We start from the raw sequence: 20,658 nt of genomic DNA on the forward strand, positions 1-20,658 counted from the left end.
TATTTTTATTGTGTCTTTTCTATGTTTAGATATTTTAAGATATACAAAAATTACCACTGTGTTACAGCTTCCTACAGTATTCAGTACAGTAACATGCGGTACAGGTTTGCAGCCTGGGAGCAACAGGCTTTGCCATGTGGCCTGGGTGTGGAGTAGGCTGTACCATCTAGCTTTGTGGAAGTACTTTCTGTGATGTTTGCACAATGGTAGAATCGCCTAATGACACATTTCTCAGAACATAGCAGACATATTGTGAAGTGATGCGTGACTAATGGCCACTATGGAATAACCCTTAAAACATCTTTTTTTAAAAACCTTGAATAAGTCAGGTTAATCCACAAATAATTAATTGCCTGTCATAAAAAGTCCAATATTCTTTGAAGGAAAACAAAAAGTCCTAAATTCAACAAGAGAGAATTTAAAATATCCGGTATTAATTTAAAAATAAAGCATGATATATGCAAAGGAGCAGGGAAATGTGACTCATAATGAGGAGAAATAACAGTTGATAGAAACAGACCTGCAGATAACAAAGATAAGAGAATTAGCAGAAAAGCACATTAAAACTGCTAAGATAAATGTACTCCAAATGCTCAAGGCTATAAGGAAAACCATGACCATGATGACAAGAGAAATTAAAGATTATAAGACACCCAGATGAAATTTCCAGAGATTAAAAAAAAAATTTTAAATTCTCTAGATGAACAGCAGAGTAGATACCACAGAAGAATAAGAAAAAAAAAAACCCTAAATTTTAAGCAGTAGCAATAGAAACTAAAACCAGAACAAAGAGAAACTTAAAAAAAAAAAAGCCTGAACAGCATGTCAATAAGCTGTTGGACAGTATAAAGTAGATTAATATACCTGTCATTAAAGTTCCAGAAAGGGAAGAGAGAAAAGATGATAAAACAAACTTTTGAAGAAATAATGACTGAATTTCTTCCACATTTGGTAAAGAACTCAATAAACTCCATAAAGAAAATAGTAACAAAGAATATGATAATCAAGTTACTTAAGATGACTGACAAATAGAACACCTTAATGGCAGCCAAAGGAGCGAGACATGTTTGGAAGAACAAACCTAAGAGAACAGCTGACTCTTCAACAGAGGGGCTGCAAGCCAGAGGACATTGGAATGAGATCATTTAAAGTGCTGGGAGGGATAAAACACTGTCACTCTAGAATTCTACACACCACAGAAATCTTTCTCAAAAATAAAGATTAAGAATTTGTGTAGGCCCAGCTACTCAAAAGGCTGAGGCAGAAGGATCTCTTGAGCCTAGGAGTTTATGGCTGCAGTCAGCAATGATCATACCACTGCACCCCAGCCTGGGCAACAGAATGAGAACTTCTTCTCAAAAAAAAAAAAAAAAAAAAAAAAAAAAAAAAAAAGTATATATTTAAAGATATATATTTTCAGAGAAAATCAGACAATATTTATTGGCCATAAACCTATACTATGAGAAACTTAAGGGAAGTTCTTTGGAGTAAGAAAAATTATACCAGATGAAAAGTTACATCTACGTGACAGAAGGAAGTGTGCCAGGAATGATCAATGTTGTCAACATATGGCTAGGTTCTTGGTGGAAATTTTTGTAGAATTAGTTAACTAGTTCTTTAAAATATCCTTCTTTTCTTCAAAGGGTTCTTTAAGTACAATACAATATGCCCAGCTCCTCTGAATGTAATCTCATGTAAGACTTCTGTCTGAACCTTTGTCCTACTCTAAACACTGACATGGAAAGCGAAAATACAAACACATAAAACCTTTGGAACATGTTAGAACTTTCTTGGACAATGGTGACATTAAGAAATCTGATCTAATATGGGGTGGAATATAACTGACAGTTTAAAGGACAGATTTCCTATATCATTATGCCTACAAGCTCCCCTTAATACTCCTGGAGGATTTTAAATTGTGTTTAAAAGGAAAGATCCAATTATAGGCTATCTATGTTATCTAATTTTAATATAAAGACGTGGATTAAAATTAAATGAATTTTAAGGCTGGGCACAGTGGCTCATGCCTGTAATGCCATCACTTTGGAAGGCTGAGACTGGCAGATTACCTGAGGTCAGGAGTTCAAGACCAACCTGGCCAACATTGTGAAACCCTGTCTCTACTAAAAATACAAAACTTAGCCAGGTATGATGGTGGGCGCCTATTATCCCAGCAGCTCGAGAAGCTGAGGCAGGAGAATCACTTGAACCCAGGAGGCAGAGTTTGCAGTGAGCTGAGATCATGCCACTGCACTCCAGCCTGGATGACAGAGTGAGACTCCATCTAAAAAATTTTTTTAAAAAAAGGTGAATTTTAAGAGCTATACCATCCAAACCCTAGTCAATGAAAATCTTGAATGGCTATGTTAATATTAGATAAAATAGACACCAAGGAATATTACCAGAAATAAGAAATATTTCATAATGATAAAGTAGTAAGTTTATTAAAAAGACTTAAGAATCCTAAAGATGTATGCAGCTAGCATTGAGCTACAATATTTGAAGGAATAATTGGTTGAACCAAAAGAAGAAATAGACAAATCCTTAATTAAAGTTGTAGATCCCAATAATCCCCTCTGAATAATTGATAGACCATGTAAAAAAATTTAATAAGGATATAAATGTCTTGAAAACACTATTAACCAAGTCAATTGAATTGACATTTGTGCATCACACCACTCATCAATAGAAAAATGCACATTCTTTTGAGTGCACATGAAACATTCACCAGAGTAGATTATATGCTGGGTCATTAAACACATCTCAATATATTTCAAAGGATGGAAATTATACAAAGTATGTTCTTTAACAGAAACAAACTAGAAATCAATACCAGAAAAATATCTGGAATATATCTTGATAATCGGAAATTGAACGACATATTTCTAAATAACAAATCAGCCAAAGAAGAAACTGAATGTGTTTTAAGTTAATGAAAATAAAAGCCATAATATCAAAATGTATGGTATACAACTAAGCAGTACTTAATGGGAAGTGTATGTCTTTAACTGTTCATATTAGATCTAAGCTTTCACTTAAAAAAAAAAAAAACTAGGAAAAAAAAAAGATTTAAAATGCCAAGCACACAGAAGAAAAGTAATAAAAGAGCAGAAATCAACTACATAGAAAACAGAAAAATGTTAGAAAAAATGACCAGCTTGTTTTTCAGAAAGAACAATAAAATCAATCAAGAGCAAAGATGATGGAAAAGAACAATATCAGACACCAAGCAAACACATTAATAATTTGGACAACATAAATGAAACAGAAAAGTCCTTGAAAGACACCAAGTATTACAGTTCACCAGTGAAGAAATAAGTAACCTGAATTACTGGATGTTAGTGTAATAAATTGAATTCGTAGTTTAAAAGCCCCATATTTTAAAACTCAAGGACCAAATTGATTCAATTCATCAATTCTACCAAACATTTATGTAAGAAATAGTACCAATTCTGCACAAACTTATTAGACAAATAGAAGAGGAGGAAGACATATTGCACAAGTCCATTTCTTAGGCCAGTATTACCCTGAAATGAAAACCAAACAAAGAAGTGGAAAGAAAATAACACCACGGATGACTTTCCCTCATGAACACAGATGCAAAAATCCTCAACAAAATACTAGCAAATTGAGTCCAACAATATATCAAAAGGGATAACACATCATGGTAGCTTATCCCAGCATGCAAGGTTGGTTTAACCTTTGAAATCAAGCAATGTAATTTACCATATTGACAGACTAGGACTGAAAAAGCAGAATAACATAATCATCTCCATAGATGCAGAAAAAGCATTTGAGAAAATTAAACACACATTCATTATAAAAACTCCAAGCAAACTAGAAATAGACAGGAATATCTTCAATGTGATAAAATGTATCTATTAAAAATACTGCAAATATACTCAATGGAGAAGAATGAAGGCTTTCTCCTTAAGCTTAGGAAAAACAGCAAGGTTCTTCACTCTCACTACTTCTACTGAGCATTATACTGGCAGTTCTCTAGAGTGCAATAGGCAACCAAAAGAAATAAAAAGTGTCTAGATAGAAAAGAAAGGAAAAACCTATATACACAGGAAATATGATTTTGTAGAAAATTCTAAGAAATATACAGACAATATCTACCAGAACAAATAATTACATTTATCAGTGCCACAGAAAATAAGGTCAAGATACCCAAATGAATTTTACATATTAGCAATAAACAATTGGATATTTAAACTAAAATATACATGTATTTTATATGTACAAAGCATCAATTATAGTACATCCTTGGGAATAAATTTAACAAAATATGGGCAAACTCTGTATGCTGAAAGCTACAAAACATTGCTGAGAGAAATTAAAAATTATAACAATCTTCCTTTCAAGGTGTTTATACTCTAATGAAGAAAGCAGACAATATTTAATATAAATAAGTTAAAAAATACATAATATGTATTAATATGATTAGACCTAGAGAAATAAATCAGAGAAAAGGGTTATAAAAAGTTAGAGGCAAGGCTGCTAATATCTAGATTTATTAGCCATTGAAGGACATGGAAGGCCTCACTTAAAAGGTGACTTGAGAAAAAAAGCCAAAAGAAATTAAAGGTCAAGAACATTTCAGGCAGAAGAAAGAGGAAGTACAAAGGCCTTGAGAATGGCATGTGCCTGGCTTGCTCTAGGATGGACAGAGACTGACGTGGCTGGAATGAAGGGGATGGGACTGAGGGGAGAATACTGGGAGATGGACGCAGAGAACTAAGAGGGAACTGGGTCCAGCAGGGCTGCCTGGTCAGTCAGGACTTGGCTTTTCCCACAGGTGAGATGGGAAGCTGTGGGAGGGTTTCCCGGGGGAGCAATGTGATTTGCATATTTGAGAGATGCCCCTGGCCACCTGGGAAAGTAGGTAGAAGGCCACTGCAGTACCTCAGGAAAGAATGCACACACCTTAGACAAGGGTAATGGTGGTGGGAAAGAGAAGAAATGGTTCCAAACCTATTTTGAAGGTAAACCAATGGTATTTTCCAACCACATAGATGTAGGGTGTGTAAAACAGAGGGAAAGAAAAAAGATAGCCAAGAGTTTGACCTAACAACCAAGCTAATGGGGTTGCCACTATCTGAGAAGAGGAAAAAGGTTACAGGAGCTGAGCAGGTGGGAGTGGAGTACAAGGGCTCGGCCTATTCCCATTGACTTGAGGTATCCATGTGACACTCAGGTAGAGATGTCAGGGAGGCAGTTGGCCAGACAAGTCTGAAATTCAAGGCCAGGTCCAGTGCAGGTTCAGGTGGTCTGGGCTGGAGACATGAATGTTGGAATCCTCAGCCAGACGGTGCATGGTTTTTACAATCATGAGTCTGGATAACACCACCTAGGAAGTGAGAAGATCCAAATATCAATCCTTGAGCACTCCAACATTCAGAGCTCAGGAAAACAAAGAGAAGCACAAAATAGCATGAAAAGAACCAGTGAGGGAGGTAGGAGAAAAGCAGGTGATGAGTGTCCAGGAAGCCAGGTACAGTCAGGGCTTTGAGGAGTAGAGAGACTGGTCAGCTGTGTCAAGTAGGATGACAGCTGAGAAATTATGGCACTTAGCAAAGTGAGTCTCTGATAACCTTGAGATTGTGGTCGCGTGGTGGGGATAAGAGCATGACAGGCAGGAGTTTAAAAATGAATAGGAGGAGAAAAATGGAAGCATGGAGAGTATTTTCAAGGGAAAGTGGATAGACAGTTTTCTAAAGATAAAATCAACATAGTCTAAAACATGGATAGTAAGGATCAAATGTATCCACAAGCAGTGAAATAGAAACTAAACTATCAATGAGGCTCCACTTTACATCTATGGGAGGGTCAAAATTGAAGGAAAAACACCTTATGCTTCCAGAGAAGGGAAGAAAACATGCATTCATACATCTGTGGTGGGAGTGCACATTCCAAAAACATTTTTGAAAAACAGTTTGGCAATATCTATTTAATTTTAAAACTTGTAAATTGTCCACCCATGGATATCTATTCTATATGAAAATGTGAAAACCACACATATATCAGCAAAGACATAGATTGGGATCTTTATTACAACACTGTTTATAGTAAGAGCTCACTAGAAATGCTTATAATCTATTCTCATTATTCACAGCTTCTATATTTCCAAATTCACCCATGTGATAAAATGTATCTGTGAGCCCCGAGGAGATAATCATAGCACTTTTGCCATCGTTCTCAGGCATAGTGCAAAAGATTTGAGTTGTCCAATGTTGGCATTCCCAGCTACAGCAGAACAAAGCACTATTCTGCTTTTTCATTTCAACTTTCATGCTATGAACCACTGTCCTTTTCTGTTGTTCCATTTGGTGCTCCTTTTTGTTGCATGTTTGTGCTTTATGCTGGTGATCTCACTGTTGAAAGCGGGTCCCAGGCATAGTGCTGAAGTACTGTATAGTGTCACTAAGTGCAAGAAGGCTATGAGCGCCTTATGGAGAAAATGCGTCTTCGAGATTAGCTTTGCTTAGGCATAAGTCATGTGTTGCTGGCCATGAGTCCAATGTTTATGAATCAACACTATATATTCGATAAGGTGTCTTTAAAAAGAAAGACACATAAAACAAGGTTATCTATTGATCATGTGACTAAAATGTTGTGACCAGAGGTTCAAAGGAACCTAACGTTGAGTCTCTTCTAGAGGCAATGGTTCAGTATCCACTAATTCCACATGAACTAGTGTTCGTGACGACTTTATAGAACAAAGCTATAAATAACAGGAATGCATTGTCTACCTTTGGTGAGAATTGAGTGACTAGATTAAAGTATATCCCACGGTGTGCACTATGCGATATTATGAATTCTTGAAAGATCACTACTCAATCAAAGGAACCCAAGTCCTTGCAGTCATTTCCTTCATTTCCTTAAGGCATTGTTGCATGAGAAAACTAAGGTGCAGAGGAGCGTAATGTGATGTCACTTCTTTTTTTTTCCTTTTGGAGATGGAGTCTCGCTCTTGTCGCCCAGGCTGGAGGGCAATGGCGCGATCTCAGTCCGCCACAACCTCTGAATTCCAGGTTCAAGCGATTCTCCTGCCTCAGCCTCCTCAGTAGCTGGGATTACAGGCATGCACCACCATGCCCGGCTAATTTTGTGTTTTTAAAGTAGAGATGGAATTTCTCCATATTGGTCAGGCTGGTCTCAAACTCCTGACCTCAGGTGATCCACCCACCTCGGCCTCCCAAAGTGCTGGGATTATAGGCGTGAGCCACTGCGCCCGGCCAATGTGATGTCATTTCTAATCTCTGTCATCTCTCTCTCTGATTTCATGTGGTTGCCTGAGCATGCATAGAGTGATGTCCACCAGGTCAGCAATGTGGGCTCTGGGGGTGGGGGTGGGTATCTGTGGAGCAATGTGCTTGCAGTGCAGAGGGCAGGGGCAATTAAAAGAAAACAGCACAGTTGATGGTATCATTTATGTGGGATGATGTTTGTACTATGAAGAAATTTGAAGGAAAAAGTTAGTCTTCTATCTATTGACTTGTAGGGATGCCCATGTTGGGAAAAGAGCAAGTTGCAAAATAATGTGTACAATGCGATTCTATTCTAGTAACAACTCTGCTTATTATATGCTTCTTAGAATTAGTGAGAAAAAGGTTTCCAAACATATCAAGAGGTTGAGAGTCTTGTAGAAAAGTTTGCTTTTTAACGCTTCTTTCTTTCTTTTTCTTTTCTTTTTTTTTTTTTTTTTTTTTTTTTTTTTTTTTTTTTTTCTGAGATGGAGTTTCACCCTTGTTGCCCAGGCTGGAGTGCAATGGCCCAATCTTGGCTCACTGCAACCTCTGCCTCCCGGGTTCAAGTGATTCTTATGCCTCAGCCTCCCAAGTATCTGAGACTACAGGCATGCACCACCACACCTGGCTAATTTTGTATTTTTTTTTAGTAGAGACGGAGTTTCACCATGTTGGCCAGCCTGGTCTTGAACTCCTGACCTCAGGTGATCCATCCACCTCGGCCTCCCAAAGTGCTGGGATTACAGGCTTGAGCCACCGTGCCCAGCCTTTAATGCTTATTTATATTGGCTTATCTCAGTAAGTCCAATAAGTAAGTTTTGCTGAAATTTGAAAAAAAATAAAATAAAATAAAATGTGAAAAAACATCCATTAGCTAAATATTATTCAACTAACAAAGAAAGGATATAGCCATTTTAATAGCTAATTAATTTTGAAAATGGCACCAGCAGATATAATTTTATTACAAGATTCTGACTTGTTATATGTAACGCTTTAAAATTCTTTGTCTATTTTTTCTTTTAGGAATCATTAAGAGCCATCAAATATGAAATATCTCCGGATAGAGAGTATGCACTTTTTTCATACAATGTGGAACCAGTGAGTATTATCCTTTTCTGCCTACAAAAGAATTGTTTCTTTATGCTAATATCTCATTAAGTACATTTCCTTGACTCTTCTATACTTAGTGATCTTTGAATCCAGAAATATGTTGTACATCCTGGAAGTCTCTTTTGCATATCATACTGCCACCTAGGAGAGAGGAAAGGTATAAAAATCTGCTTGTCGGGGAAAAAAGTCACATAGTTTAGAGGCTTTTTAATAGACTTTTCTGAGGAAGATGGTAATAATTTGTTTCTTCATAGACACGAATCTTGCCTTTTTGTGCAATTATTTTTCTGGCTGCTTTCTCAATGAAATAATAGATTTTATCCTAAGAACAAAAAGAACAAAAAGCAACTGCTTAAACTGAAATAATATCCTAAGAACAAAAAGCAACTCCTTAAACTGAAATAATTTGTTAATTATCTCCTGGCCATCATAGTGTTCTAGTGAAGAGTTGAAGCTATCACTTCCATTATATAAATGCCTATTTTTAGCACTTCCTGTATATATAAGGAAGTGCTAAACATTTCACCATAACATTTCACCATAATTTTCTGGAAAATCTCACTGTGCTTTAGTAGCAGTATAAAACTTCCTAAGCTAGGATCTTCCTCCTTCTTCTTGTTTTTTCATTGAACATGCTGGTATTTCAAATTTCATTTTGGCTCTTTAATTTTAAATAAGCTGGAAGGTAAAGTTTATTTGTATAAGTGGAGAAGATGTCCAGTTTATAAGAGATAAGCAACTGTAGAAATGTATGTTTTAAGAACTTTCCTCTTTGTCAAATAAAATATAGAATCTACTACTGCCTCCCTAGCATGTCTGAGACCATTTGAATTGGAGTTTCTTGATGCTTCTGTGAGGTATAATGACTCCTGCATTTTAATTCAGGTCAGAATGGCTCAGTGGTGAGTTTGAGAGAATCTTCTCGGCATGAGACAATTGAGCTTTTTGGTTTATATCCACTGGGAAAGCTGGGATATTGGTTTGCATGAAGATGCAAGTTCAATTCTGAATTCTTAAACTTTCTTTTAGGAGTTGATTGGACAACTAGATTACTGGAGATTTCAACTTTATTCTTCCAACTGTAGATTTTTTGGACTCTGTTTCAGTCTTCCATTTTTCCATTTTTAAACGTCCATTCTATAAAGTTTTTCATTTTTTTCCATCCAAATTCTTTGAAACAATTGGGCATCTTTATCTCTTTGATTGGGACCAGTAGGTGAACTTGATATTCTAAAAAGCTTGGGACTCTGCATTACCTAGACACAGCCTTAAACTTGCCTCTTTCAGCCTCAGGCACCTGGGTGCAATGTGCACGGATCATAGACCATTTCAGCTTCCTTCATCACCCTTGAAAACCACCAAAAATATAATCTCCACACCTGTATAAAAGAAAAATGTTAGCAGATATTTGAAAGTCTTTCATGGATGTGTTCTGGGTTGCCCCAGGAGGCACAGCTAACACCTGAGTGAGAAAAGCCTAGAAAGACAAATTGATTTCAGGTTATCTTCCTAGAGAATCTTTTAATCATTGGAGCACCCCAACAGTGGGATGGCGGTAATGAGTATTCTGCTCCCAGAAGCCTCAAAACAAAGTGAGGTATTTGTTCTCCAGAATGTGACAGAGGGGTTCCCACCCCCATGTGATTGGAAGAGGCATGCTGTCCTCAGTGGTGCTGTGGTTCTGTGCATGATACAATTCTCCACCACTTTCTTCTGCTTCCCAACGCTCTGTTTGAAAGAGTTCCCTGGGATCCCATTGAACCAGAAACCATTTTGATGAAGATCATTTTGCTAAAGATGAGTCTTCACCATGTGGAGCAGTGGCTCTAAACAGGAACCTTGAAATAACCCTTTCTCACTGGGCAGTATTTGTCAGTGTTTGGAGTAAGACTCTTCGGTTTGTTTTCTCAACTGAAGGAAAACCTAGAAAGTTTGAAGTGTATTTAGAGAACTATAAAAATGATAAAATATCGAAAATGTTAAAAAGTCTATAGAAACAGATACTTTCAACTTGAATAAAATAAGTAATCCTTAATAGTTTTCAGTACCGAGCAGTCACTGTATACATGACTATTCAAGCAAGTATTCTCTGCTCTTCTGAAGGAAAAATTATAAGGGAAAGAGGTTGGGATTCAGCATGAGAATTTGGAGTTAGATATTAGGAAGATCTTCCTAACTAGATCAACTAAGATGTAAGTAGTATTAGAAAAGGGAGGGGTGAGTTTCAAAGGAAGAGTCTAGGTCTGTGATTCTGGAATTAGTGGAATAGACCAGGACTTCCTAATCAGTATTTAGTATCAGTAATTATTATTGCTAGTATTGTATTAATAGTATAATCAATTAATAATATTATATTATCCATTGGTATTCCTTAGAAACAACTAAAGGTTCCATATTCAAATACATTTGAGACCTCTAGTTAAACAGGTAAGTTTCTTGAAGTTCCTGATATTCTCATGATGGTTACATAGCACTTACCGAGTGGGTATTACAACATGTGATTCCAATCTAATTATAAGGAATTATAAGGAAACTATAATTTGTTATTTGGATTCAAGCTCAACATATTCTTATGTGTGTATCTCAGGCAGCTAGTATAACTTGTTTATGTGAACCGACTCAACTTTTCATTAAAAAGACTATCATAAAAATGTTTTCGTGTAAACCAACTGTCCAATTATTGAATATCTTTCATTTATTTCAGTATATGTTTCATTTGCAATAAAATTTTGATATAGTGGGTTACCACTACACTAAAAAAACAAACAAAAAAAATACCCTATATTTCAATATTTCATCAGGATAATTATAATCTCTTCAACCTCTGCTTCTCTGTGTTGCCTGCCCAAAGATACTGGACTTGGAAGTCAAATAATCATAGGTTCAAGGGCTCATTCCGATGCTCACCAGCTATGTTTGCTTGAGCAATGCACTGAGTCTTATGCACTGCATCTTGGAGCCGTCTTCCTGGGAGAACCTGGGCTTCTGTTTCCCAGTGGTGAAGGGCGACCCAATAGGTGTCAGCTCCCTACACTTCCAGGGTATATGTGTTTGAGCACAGAGTAGTTCCGTGTGTACACCCAGGACCAGATTTAAGGCTCTATCCATTTTCACTGGAATGAGTTGATGGATGCCTACATGAAATCAGCTGCCTTGGCAGTGGCTCAAGTAGGAGTGAGTAAGAGCTTTCCAGCACAGCATGGGTGGTAAGAGAAAGGAGTAAACAAGACCAGATCATTAAGGAGTTTAGACACAAATAGTACAGCAACATCCTGAGAATAAGAGTTGAAGGAAAGATTTTTAAGTTTAATTTTTAGAATATGCATTGGGTATCTCTTCTTCTCATTTATTCAGAGACTAATTGCAATGTTATATCATTTCCCAGTTGTTTGGTATAGACTAATTTAATTTGTCCATTTTTATATTGTCAGATACTCAAAGACAGGGACAGGTCTTTTTATCTCCTGTCTGTCCCCACCGCAGAGAACCCAGCACAGGGTCATCTGTGTACATTTAGTACTGAGCAAATATTTGTGGTGTATCTTTTCTCTGAACCCCTTAGCACTATACCAAGATACAATCCAAGTTCTTGAAATTCTATCAAATCCACAAAATATGTAATGAAAGGAAAATATCTCAGTTGTGAAATATCCTAATAACGTTCCATGTTTATTCTAGAAAGGTGGGATCATGCTAATTAGCATATTTTTTCCTATTGCATTCTTCTAATACTACTAAATGTATAGCTTGGCTAGCATCCTTGAACCTACACAAGTTAGCTTATCTTAATATGCCAACCCTATATTTTTTTGAGAGCTTCAAAAGTAGCCTTTAAAAAGATATTTCAAATATCAATTATCAAGTAAAATCGAGAAACAGCAAACCCAGTTTTCCATTTTTTCAAGCCTCAGACACCTATAGGTTATAAGTAGTGTATCTGGAATGTGGAAAATAATAAACAGTATTGTGTTTGTATTTCTGTGACACCAGCATCATAGTTTGCAATGTGTGCTTATTAACACCATCTTATTTTATCTCAAAAGATCATTCCTGCTCCAAAGAGACATTTGCTAAATGAGTTTTATTTTATTTTACACATAAAATTTCATAACATTTCTCAGTATGCAGTTTCTGAATATTCTCTTGAAGCTAAGTTAGACATTGGAGAAACAGCAATTTTTTAGTTTTAATTTGAAACTGTATTAACTATACCAATAAAGAAAAATTGCCTTAAAACAAATGGATCTAATTAGAGCAGCCATGCTTTTTTACATTGAGATGTATTTGACAAATAAGAAACATTTCCAGATCTCTTTGGGGAGAGAGAAAAAGAATGTAAAATGCATTATCTAAGATCATTTAAAAATATTAATACTTTTTCCTACTAAACTATTTTAATATTACTAAATGTATAGCTTGGCTAGCATCCTTGAACATACACAAATTAGCTCATCTTAACTATGCCAACCCTCTGTATTATTGAGAGCCTCAAAATAGCCTAGTATTAATATCTTAGATCATTTAAAAATATTAATTTCAAAGAGCTAAGAGAAAAATATCTTCCTTAAAGAATCATTTCAGAAAGAGTCACTGAAGATTTGTGAAGAATTTCATTGCAATATTTAAAGGAGTTAGTTGAGATGATTGTATCATTGCCAGTGGAACATCATTTTGGTCCAAATGAAATTCTGTCCAAAATCTGGTCAGATTTTAAGATTTTTTTCCCTAAAATCCCAATCACACAGTCATTCACTCAGTAAAATGGGTTGATACTCTGATCTGTTTATAAATTGTTCATATAACTGAAACAGATAAACCGATCCATTTTAGTTACTTGTCACTGCATAGCAAATTATTCCAAAACATAGCAGCCGAAGACAGACAACACCTATCATTCCAGTTTCTGCCAGTCAGAAATCTGGGCTCAAGTTAGCAGGATCCTTGCACTCAGGGTCTTCTATAAAGAAGACTGTGGTCAAGGTGACATCCAGGCTGCAGTTGCATCTGAGAGCTCACCTGGGGAGGGGTCTGCTTCCAAGCTCACGGCGTGGGTGTTGACAGGGCCAAAATTCCATCTTTAGAGATGGCTTCTGCTCAGTCCTGAGAGAAGATGGTTTGCTGCTGAGCTTTTCATGGCAGGAATTGGAAGCAGTTTTCATATTTGATACATTGCTACTCTTTTCCTGCCATTGTGGTGAGTTGATAGGGCCCATTTTGCTCTCTAAGGGACTGTGTTCATATAAAGCTTGAAGAACACCCTGACGTGGATAATCCTGATCAAACCCGTTTGGTGAGGTGAACCCCAACTACATTCCAGAATCTTCTATGCAGCCATCTGGTCGAGTTACCTTTATCTATATGTTAATTAATTTTTAAAAATAACTTGAGACTTTATAAACGTAATAGAAGGGATTGGGCTATAAATTATTGAACCCATATTGTGGACTAAATTATAACTGCTGCAAATCAAGTCAGGTAATTCTGAGTATATGAGTTTCTTTTTTGTTTTTTTCTTTTCTTTTTTTTTTTTTTTTGGTGGTGTCTCACTCTGTTGCCCAGGCTGGAGTGCAGTGGCGTGATCTCGACTCACTGCAACCTCCCCCTCCCAGGTTCAAGAGATTCTCCCACCTCAGCCTTCTGAGTAGCTGGGATTATAGGCACCCACCACCACGCATGGCTAATTTTTTTTTTTTTTTTGAGACGGGGTCTCACTCTGTCACCCAAGCTGGAGTGCAGTGGTGCAATGCTCACTGCAACCTCTGCCTTTCAGGTTCAAGTGATTCTCCTGCCTCAGCCTCCCAAGTAGCTGGGATTATAGGCACGCACCACCACACCCGGCTTATTTTTGTATTTTTAGTACAGATGGGGTCTCACCATGTTAGTCAGGCTGGTCTCAAACTCCTTACCTCATTTGATCCACCTGCCTTGGCCTCCCAAAATGCTGGGATTACAGGGGTGAGCCACCACACCCAGCCAATTCTGAGTATATGAGTTTCTATGTTGCAAGAAATATAGCTGTTGTCATAAGATGGTTCTGATGTTTACTGCCATCCCTTTTTCATTACAAGAAAGGATGAAATCTTTGTCCAGGAGTGGCTAAGGGAATTGTCTTTCTTGATTCTTGTGCTCTTGGACTGGTTCATTCTGCACTGTCTACAGAGCCTTTCCTGGGCCCACCTCGGGGAACCAGTTGATCCAAGTGTTTTCTGCTGGATGAAGGCCTTGCACATTCTCATGTATCAGGGCTGCTATCAGAATCACAGGGAGCTCACTGTCTCCCTCTGCAGTGGCCTCAGAGGGCAAACTGAAGAGCAGGGCCTGTGTGTGCCATTTCTACGGAGGCCTGCTACCCTTTCTACTCAGCCCAGTAGCAGCTGCGGCAGCAGGAGGCAAGTCTCACCTTCAGCAGGTTCTCCCTCCAAGAAGGCGGTGGATGAACAGCCTGCCCACCGCCCACCGAGACCAGAAACTGCCCCTGCACTGCCTAGAAGTGCATCTCACACCCGTCAGCATCACTCCAAGCTCTTTTATCCCAGGATGAATTCCTGTGTCTCAAGCCCAACCATCTTTCCTTTGCAAGCGAATTTATAAATAATGGTCCAGATTGTTTTGTCAGCACCCTGCCTGACATGTTACTCTTAGCCGATATGAGGCCAACTTGCCTGTGACTCTTACAACATGAGATTATCAAAAATGGTCATCAATGATTTTTGAAATGTGTGTTTTCGCATAGCTCTTAGCACAATGCATGCAGCTTCACAATACTATGAAAATCAAATAATATATCCACGTTCTTGGGAAACTATTTAAAGGCTAAGCCTGTATAAGCAGCATAAGATAATGCCAGTGTGGGCTCCTGTCTCTCGTAGACTGTTGCCTCCTATTGTGAATCTGACCAGCAGCCTCAGAGGAAAGAGATTCTTTTGGTTGTGGAAGGCCACTGGCTGTTGTTGTTTGTTCCCATCTGTTTTTGAAATTATAGATTTTTAGGGTGTTTTGTTTTGTTGTTGTATTGTTTTAACACAGAACAGGCTCAAAACTAACAATTATTTTCTTGTTTTTTTAAAATTTTTATTTATATTTTCACTCAGGCTGTGGAGCTAAATGTAAAAGCACAAACTTAGGCATAGAAAAAATGTAGCCCAAACAATGGTTCTTTTCTCAACAAAATGCAAACTTTGTTAAGGTAATGCTGTGCGCGTGTGTGCGTGTGTGTGGTGTGTGTGTGGTGTGTGTGTGTGGTGCGTGTGTGGTGTGGTGCGTGTGTGGTGTGGTATGTATGTGTGTGTGTGTGGTGTGTGTGGTGTCTGTGTGTGGTGTGTGTGGTGTCTGTGTGTGGTGTGTGTGGTGTGCATGTGTGTGGTGTGTGTGGTGTGCATTTGTGTGGTGTGTATGTGGTACGTGTGTGTGTATGTGTGTGTGGTGTGTATGTGTGTGGTGTGGTGTGTGTGTTGGTGTGGTTGTGTATGTGTGGTGTGTGTGTGGGGGGGGGTGTATGTGTGTGTGTGATGTGTGTATGTGTGGTGTGTGTATGTGTGTGTGATGTGTGTATGTGTGTGGTATGTGTGGTGTGTGTGTGTGGTGTGCATGTGTGTGATGTGTGTATGTGTGTGGGTGTGTGTGCATTTATGTGGTGTGTGTGGTGTGTGTGTATCTGTGGTTCTGGCTAGTGGGGGAGTTGGAGGATATTACTTACCTGCAGCATTCCAGCAGATCTACAGGTTTTGAGGTTTCAGGATCGATTCTTTCGTGTATAGTTTTTGCAGAGCGTGTGAAATATTTATTTGTCTCATGGGGGGCTACAAAAAGAGGCTTTTGCACACAGCCCCAGGCAGGGGAACGTCCTAATGAGATCATGCATTCCGGGCCGGCCTGCAGTGGGAGGGGTTGTCATAAGTGGCAGTTTGTGTCTGTGACTTGAGAAGCACAGGAAACACCTCCCCTACTGTCACCCCGCACAGGGACACCGCTGTGAGTGGCCTTCTAATTGGTCTCTCTGCTTCTCCCGTGCCCCCATCCCGCTGGTCTGCACAGTGTGGCCACAGTGATCTTTTGACAGGTAAATCAGGTTGCATCTCTGTCTTCGTCCCCTGCTACATAATAGTGGTGGACGCTCACTCCCTGCAGAGGCCCGAGGTCACGGGACCTGACCCCACACTCCACACTCCACACTCTGCCCAACCACAGTGACCTTCCTGTATAACTCAGGCCTCCTGAGTCCCTTCCAAATTCAAGGCCTTTGAACTCACGATGCCCTCTCCCCTCCCCCAGAACATTCAGACCAACAGGAAAACACATGTGCCTTTTGTAGTAGAAAGGGAGGAAACAGCTGAAAATGTAGGTAGCTTTGTTTCCAGGCCTAGTGAAAGAATCACGGGGTTCCTTTCAATGCATTCTTGTATTATTCCCCCCAAATTTTGAGATGTGGTCCTTTGTTGAGAGTGATGGTGGAGGAGCGGGCGAGTTTGAGGGAGCGTAGTCTGGAGACAGAATGCATGAGCAGTCTCAGCAGGCTGGGCACAGCCCCTGTGGATGGATGCCTGGGAAATACCGGGCTCTTGGGAAAGGAGGCTGCTTGCTGTCTCCCACGGCCGGCACAGAGACCCTGGTGGGTGTCCCCTGGGGCTGGGAATTTGGCAAGTGAGAGAGATCAGGTATTTTCAGAGGAGTGGTGATTGCCACAGGTCTCAGAGGCACCGGGTCTGGGAAGAGTGAAGCCAAGAGGAGCCAGAGGTAGAAAATGGTGGCATTGCTGGATTAGCAGTATTGAGTTGGGTCAGAAGTCCAAGGTGGTGGGGTAACTTGTGCAAAGGCAGTGAAAGGATAGAGTGGGGATATCAGAAGGTAAGTGCAGCTAGGTTCTTGTGATGATGGGATTCATAGGAGAAGTGAAAAGATGAAGGAGGGGTCAAGGGCTGGCAGGTTTGAACAAGCCATGCGTTGGGGGAGGATGACCTGGAAGATACTCAGTGGTGCTGTAGGAGGGGGCAGAGAGCCTCAGAGACCCCAGGGACTCACAGAGGGAGGAGGAGGAAAGATTCAGGGAGGGTCATGGGGAAGGATCCCCTGTCCATCTTGCAGTGTTTAGAACATGGGAGGGTGGGATTAGAAAAAACCTGCATGGAAGAGAGAAAGCTGAGACCTCTGAGAGCCAGGCCTGTGCAGGCGGGAGCTGGAAGGGGACAAACTCTGGGAGAGACTGCAGGTGCAGGAGCAGCTGACTGATAAAGGGCAGATGTTTCAGGGGACACCATGGAAGTTTAGACAGCCAGGGGCAGGTCAAGGGTTGGGTCCTCCAAAGCTGTGTGGGGTGTCTGTGAAGAGCACTGTCGCTCGGCCTCCTGCAGTGATCATGTAGTAATAACAAGTCCTGAAGACCACCCACCAGCTTGTCAAGGGGATCTGACTCTTCTCCATGAACCAGTGAAATGCATGTAATTGGTAAGAAAAGAAGTGAAGAAATGTAAATGAAGAGAGAGTGGGTTTGCAGAGTGAGGTGTGAGATAGAGAACACTCGATTCCTTTCAGTAGGAATGGCCATCATCATAATGTAGCCAGAGGAGAATGACTCAAGTACTTCTGGAAGGATTGGTTCTTCAATTCCGACGTAGCTGGCCATTATCGTGGGGGAGCTCATTAGTGGCAATTATTTTCAGAGACTCAAAACCGATTAATATAGACTCAGTTACTCAGGTCTTCTGAACAACAGTTAAGGCCTAGAGACTTTTAGTGTGGATCATTATCTCTATTTCATGGTTACAGCATTTTAAAACGACGAAAAACTGTACAGATTAATCATTGTTGTGTGTTAGGACCAATTCTATTTGTGATTTAGGGCTCCAACTGCTATGGAGAAAATAATTTCACAAAATGTTAACTTAAGACACCAGCCAGAGCATTACCAGTAATATCACACCCATTGCCATTTTAGCACAGGGTTAAAATTAGAAAACTGTTTCTAGAAACAGGTTAGGACATGCTTTTGCTTGTCGTCTGCTCAACTAAGATTATTGTTTTTATGATGCCAAGTAGACTTTCCAGAATGTCATTGTCAAAAGTTTATGGTGGGCCGGGCACGGTGGCTCACGCCTGTAATCCCAGCACTTTGGGAGGCCCAGGCAGGCGGATCACAAGGTCAGGAGATGGAGACCACAGTGAAACCCCGTCTCTACTAATAATACAAAAAATTAGCCAGGTGTGGTGGCGGGCGCCTGTAGTCCCAGCTACTCGGGAGGCTGAGGCAGGAGAATGGTGTGAACCCAGGAAGCAGAACTTGCAGTGAGCCGAGATCGCACCACTGCACTCCAGCCGGGCAACAGAGCGAGACTCCATCTCAAAAAAAAAAAAAAAAAGTTTATGGTGTTCCCGCTTCTCTCTTGGTGTTTTTCACAGTAAGGCAACTCATCATCATTGCCGAGCCTGGCGACACTCTCTGTGCACACAGCATAGCAAGTGCCTGGGAATCTTGCAGTTTTCGCAAACAATAGGTTTTCGTTTTCTAATGTTCTTTTTCCCACTGTATCAGGTTGCTTTAGTCTTGAGAGTTTATGATAGATGAAAGCCTGAGTGTTGAGAGAGCCTTGGGTACCACCCTGGCAGGCTGCATGCAAGAGTGAGCAGGGGCTGTTGGGGCTTGGCAGGCTTTGGTGAGGCATCTGCCGTGACTGTGCTTCGGGCCAAGTCCATAACCACAGTTTTTGAATCTGTAGAAATTAATGAGCGCAAGTGGTGAGTTGCTTGAACAGTTTCCAAATTGGGAGCCGCCTTGGGTCTCTCAGTGACTTGCCTCTACAGGACGGTGGTGCCAATTTAGCAGACACCAGAGTGTCTGGATTTGTGTGATTTCCCTTGAGTATGTGTGCCTGTCCATGTGGGTACGTGTGCATATGTGTGCACAAAGGGAGTAAGGAGTAAGTACTTTCTCACTAAAAGTGAGAGATGAAGGGGAGGAGGAACACCCAATGGCACTGCAATCTGCTGTATAATTCAGAAATCATAAACTGGAAAAGTAGCCATTCTTCTAAGTAGAAGGAGCATAACAATGGCTAGGTGTCACTCCATAACCTAGCTCTCCACCTGAGCCACACGTGCAGAGATTCAAGAGGCTCTGAATTCTTTCTGGCTGCCATGAGAGCTGCCAGAGGTAACCAATTATACAAAGACGAAAAATCTGCCAGGTGCGGTGGCTCACACCTGTAATCCCAGCACTTTGGGAGGCCAAGGTGGGCGGATCACCTGAGGTCAGCAGTTTGAGACCGTCCTGGTCAGCATGGTGAAACTCCATCTCTACTAAAAATACAAAAATTAACCGGGCATGGTGGTGGGTGCCTGTAATCGCAGCTACTCAGGAGGCTGAGCCAGGAGAATCACTTGAACCCAGGAGGCGGAGGTTGCAGTGAACTGAGATTGTGCCATTGCACTACAGCCGGAGCAACAAGAACGAAACTCCATCTCAAAGAAAAAAGAAAAGGAAAAGAAAAATCTCATGTTTTCTTACTCTTGGAACAAAGAAATATCCAAGTATGAAAATTCATGAGCAGATTTGGTAGGTATCTAGCTCTGATTAAATGATTTCTTAGAAATAAGAATTAGTGAAATCAAGCAAATTTTTAAACTACAAAATATTACAATGATCAGTTTTAACCTTACCCCCTACCCTGAATTAACTAATTGTTTTTCTTAGAAGCCAGGTAAGGGCCTGCCATTGGCAAGCTTGCACCTTCCGTTAGGGTTAGAGTTGTCATGAGTCAAATGCCAGCTGTATCCTCTGCTGACCCCCATGGGGGGCCCAAAATGCAGGAGTGACAGAGAGGAGCAGAGGCAGATGGGGAGCAGGGAGATGGACTGGCAGGTACCCATGTCCTCACAGGTGTTTACATGTCGTTCCCTCTGGACGGTTTCTGAACTGTGGGAACTCTGTCACATGCATCGATGGGAGAAGAGCAAGGCAGAGACAAAGTAAGGAGGGCAAGTTATCCATGTGACCTTAGGGATACTTGGGGCAAATGTAGGCTAATCTCCGTGCACACCCTGGAACAAAATCTTTAAAAGAGAGAGCACAAAACAAAAGAGAGAGAGAGAGAGAGAGAGCACTTTGCCCAGAATGAGCCCCATTATCAGACAGTACATCTCCCAAATCCACAGCGCCCTTGGTTCCCAGGCAGAGTTTCCTGCGCATCGGAGGGGATAGGATGTCACGGTGAATAACAGTTAGACTCCAAAATCAAGTGGGTATGTGTGACGATCTGCCTCTCCCTGCCCCTTACACACACACACACACACACACACACACACA

At 40.2% G+C, this 20,658-nt stretch overlaps 1 protein-coding gene across 7 annotated transcripts in view; it reads left to right on the forward strand.

The window, feature by feature from the left end:
* The window catches only part of DPP6 (dipeptidyl peptidase like 6), a 1,022,456-nt gene that overhangs the window by 683,792 nt on the left and 318,006 nt on the right, over positions 1–20,658 (forward strand). For all 7 annotated transcript variants that reach the window (XM_005551244.4, XM_074036440.1, XM_045387368.2 and 4 more), the window contains exon 5: positions 8,277–8,351. In XM_005551244.4, the coding sequence (XP_005551301.3) occupies positions 8,277–8,351 (75 nt within the window). The remainder of the gene's footprint in view (positions 1–8,276; positions 8,352–20,658) is intronic.

Source organism: Macaca fascicularis, chromosome 3 (assembly GCF_037993035.2).
Source record: "Macaca fascicularis isolate 582-1 chromosome 3, T2T-MFA8v1.1".
NCBI lineage: Eukaryota > Metazoa > Chordata > Mammalia > Primates > Cercopithecidae > Macaca > Macaca fascicularis.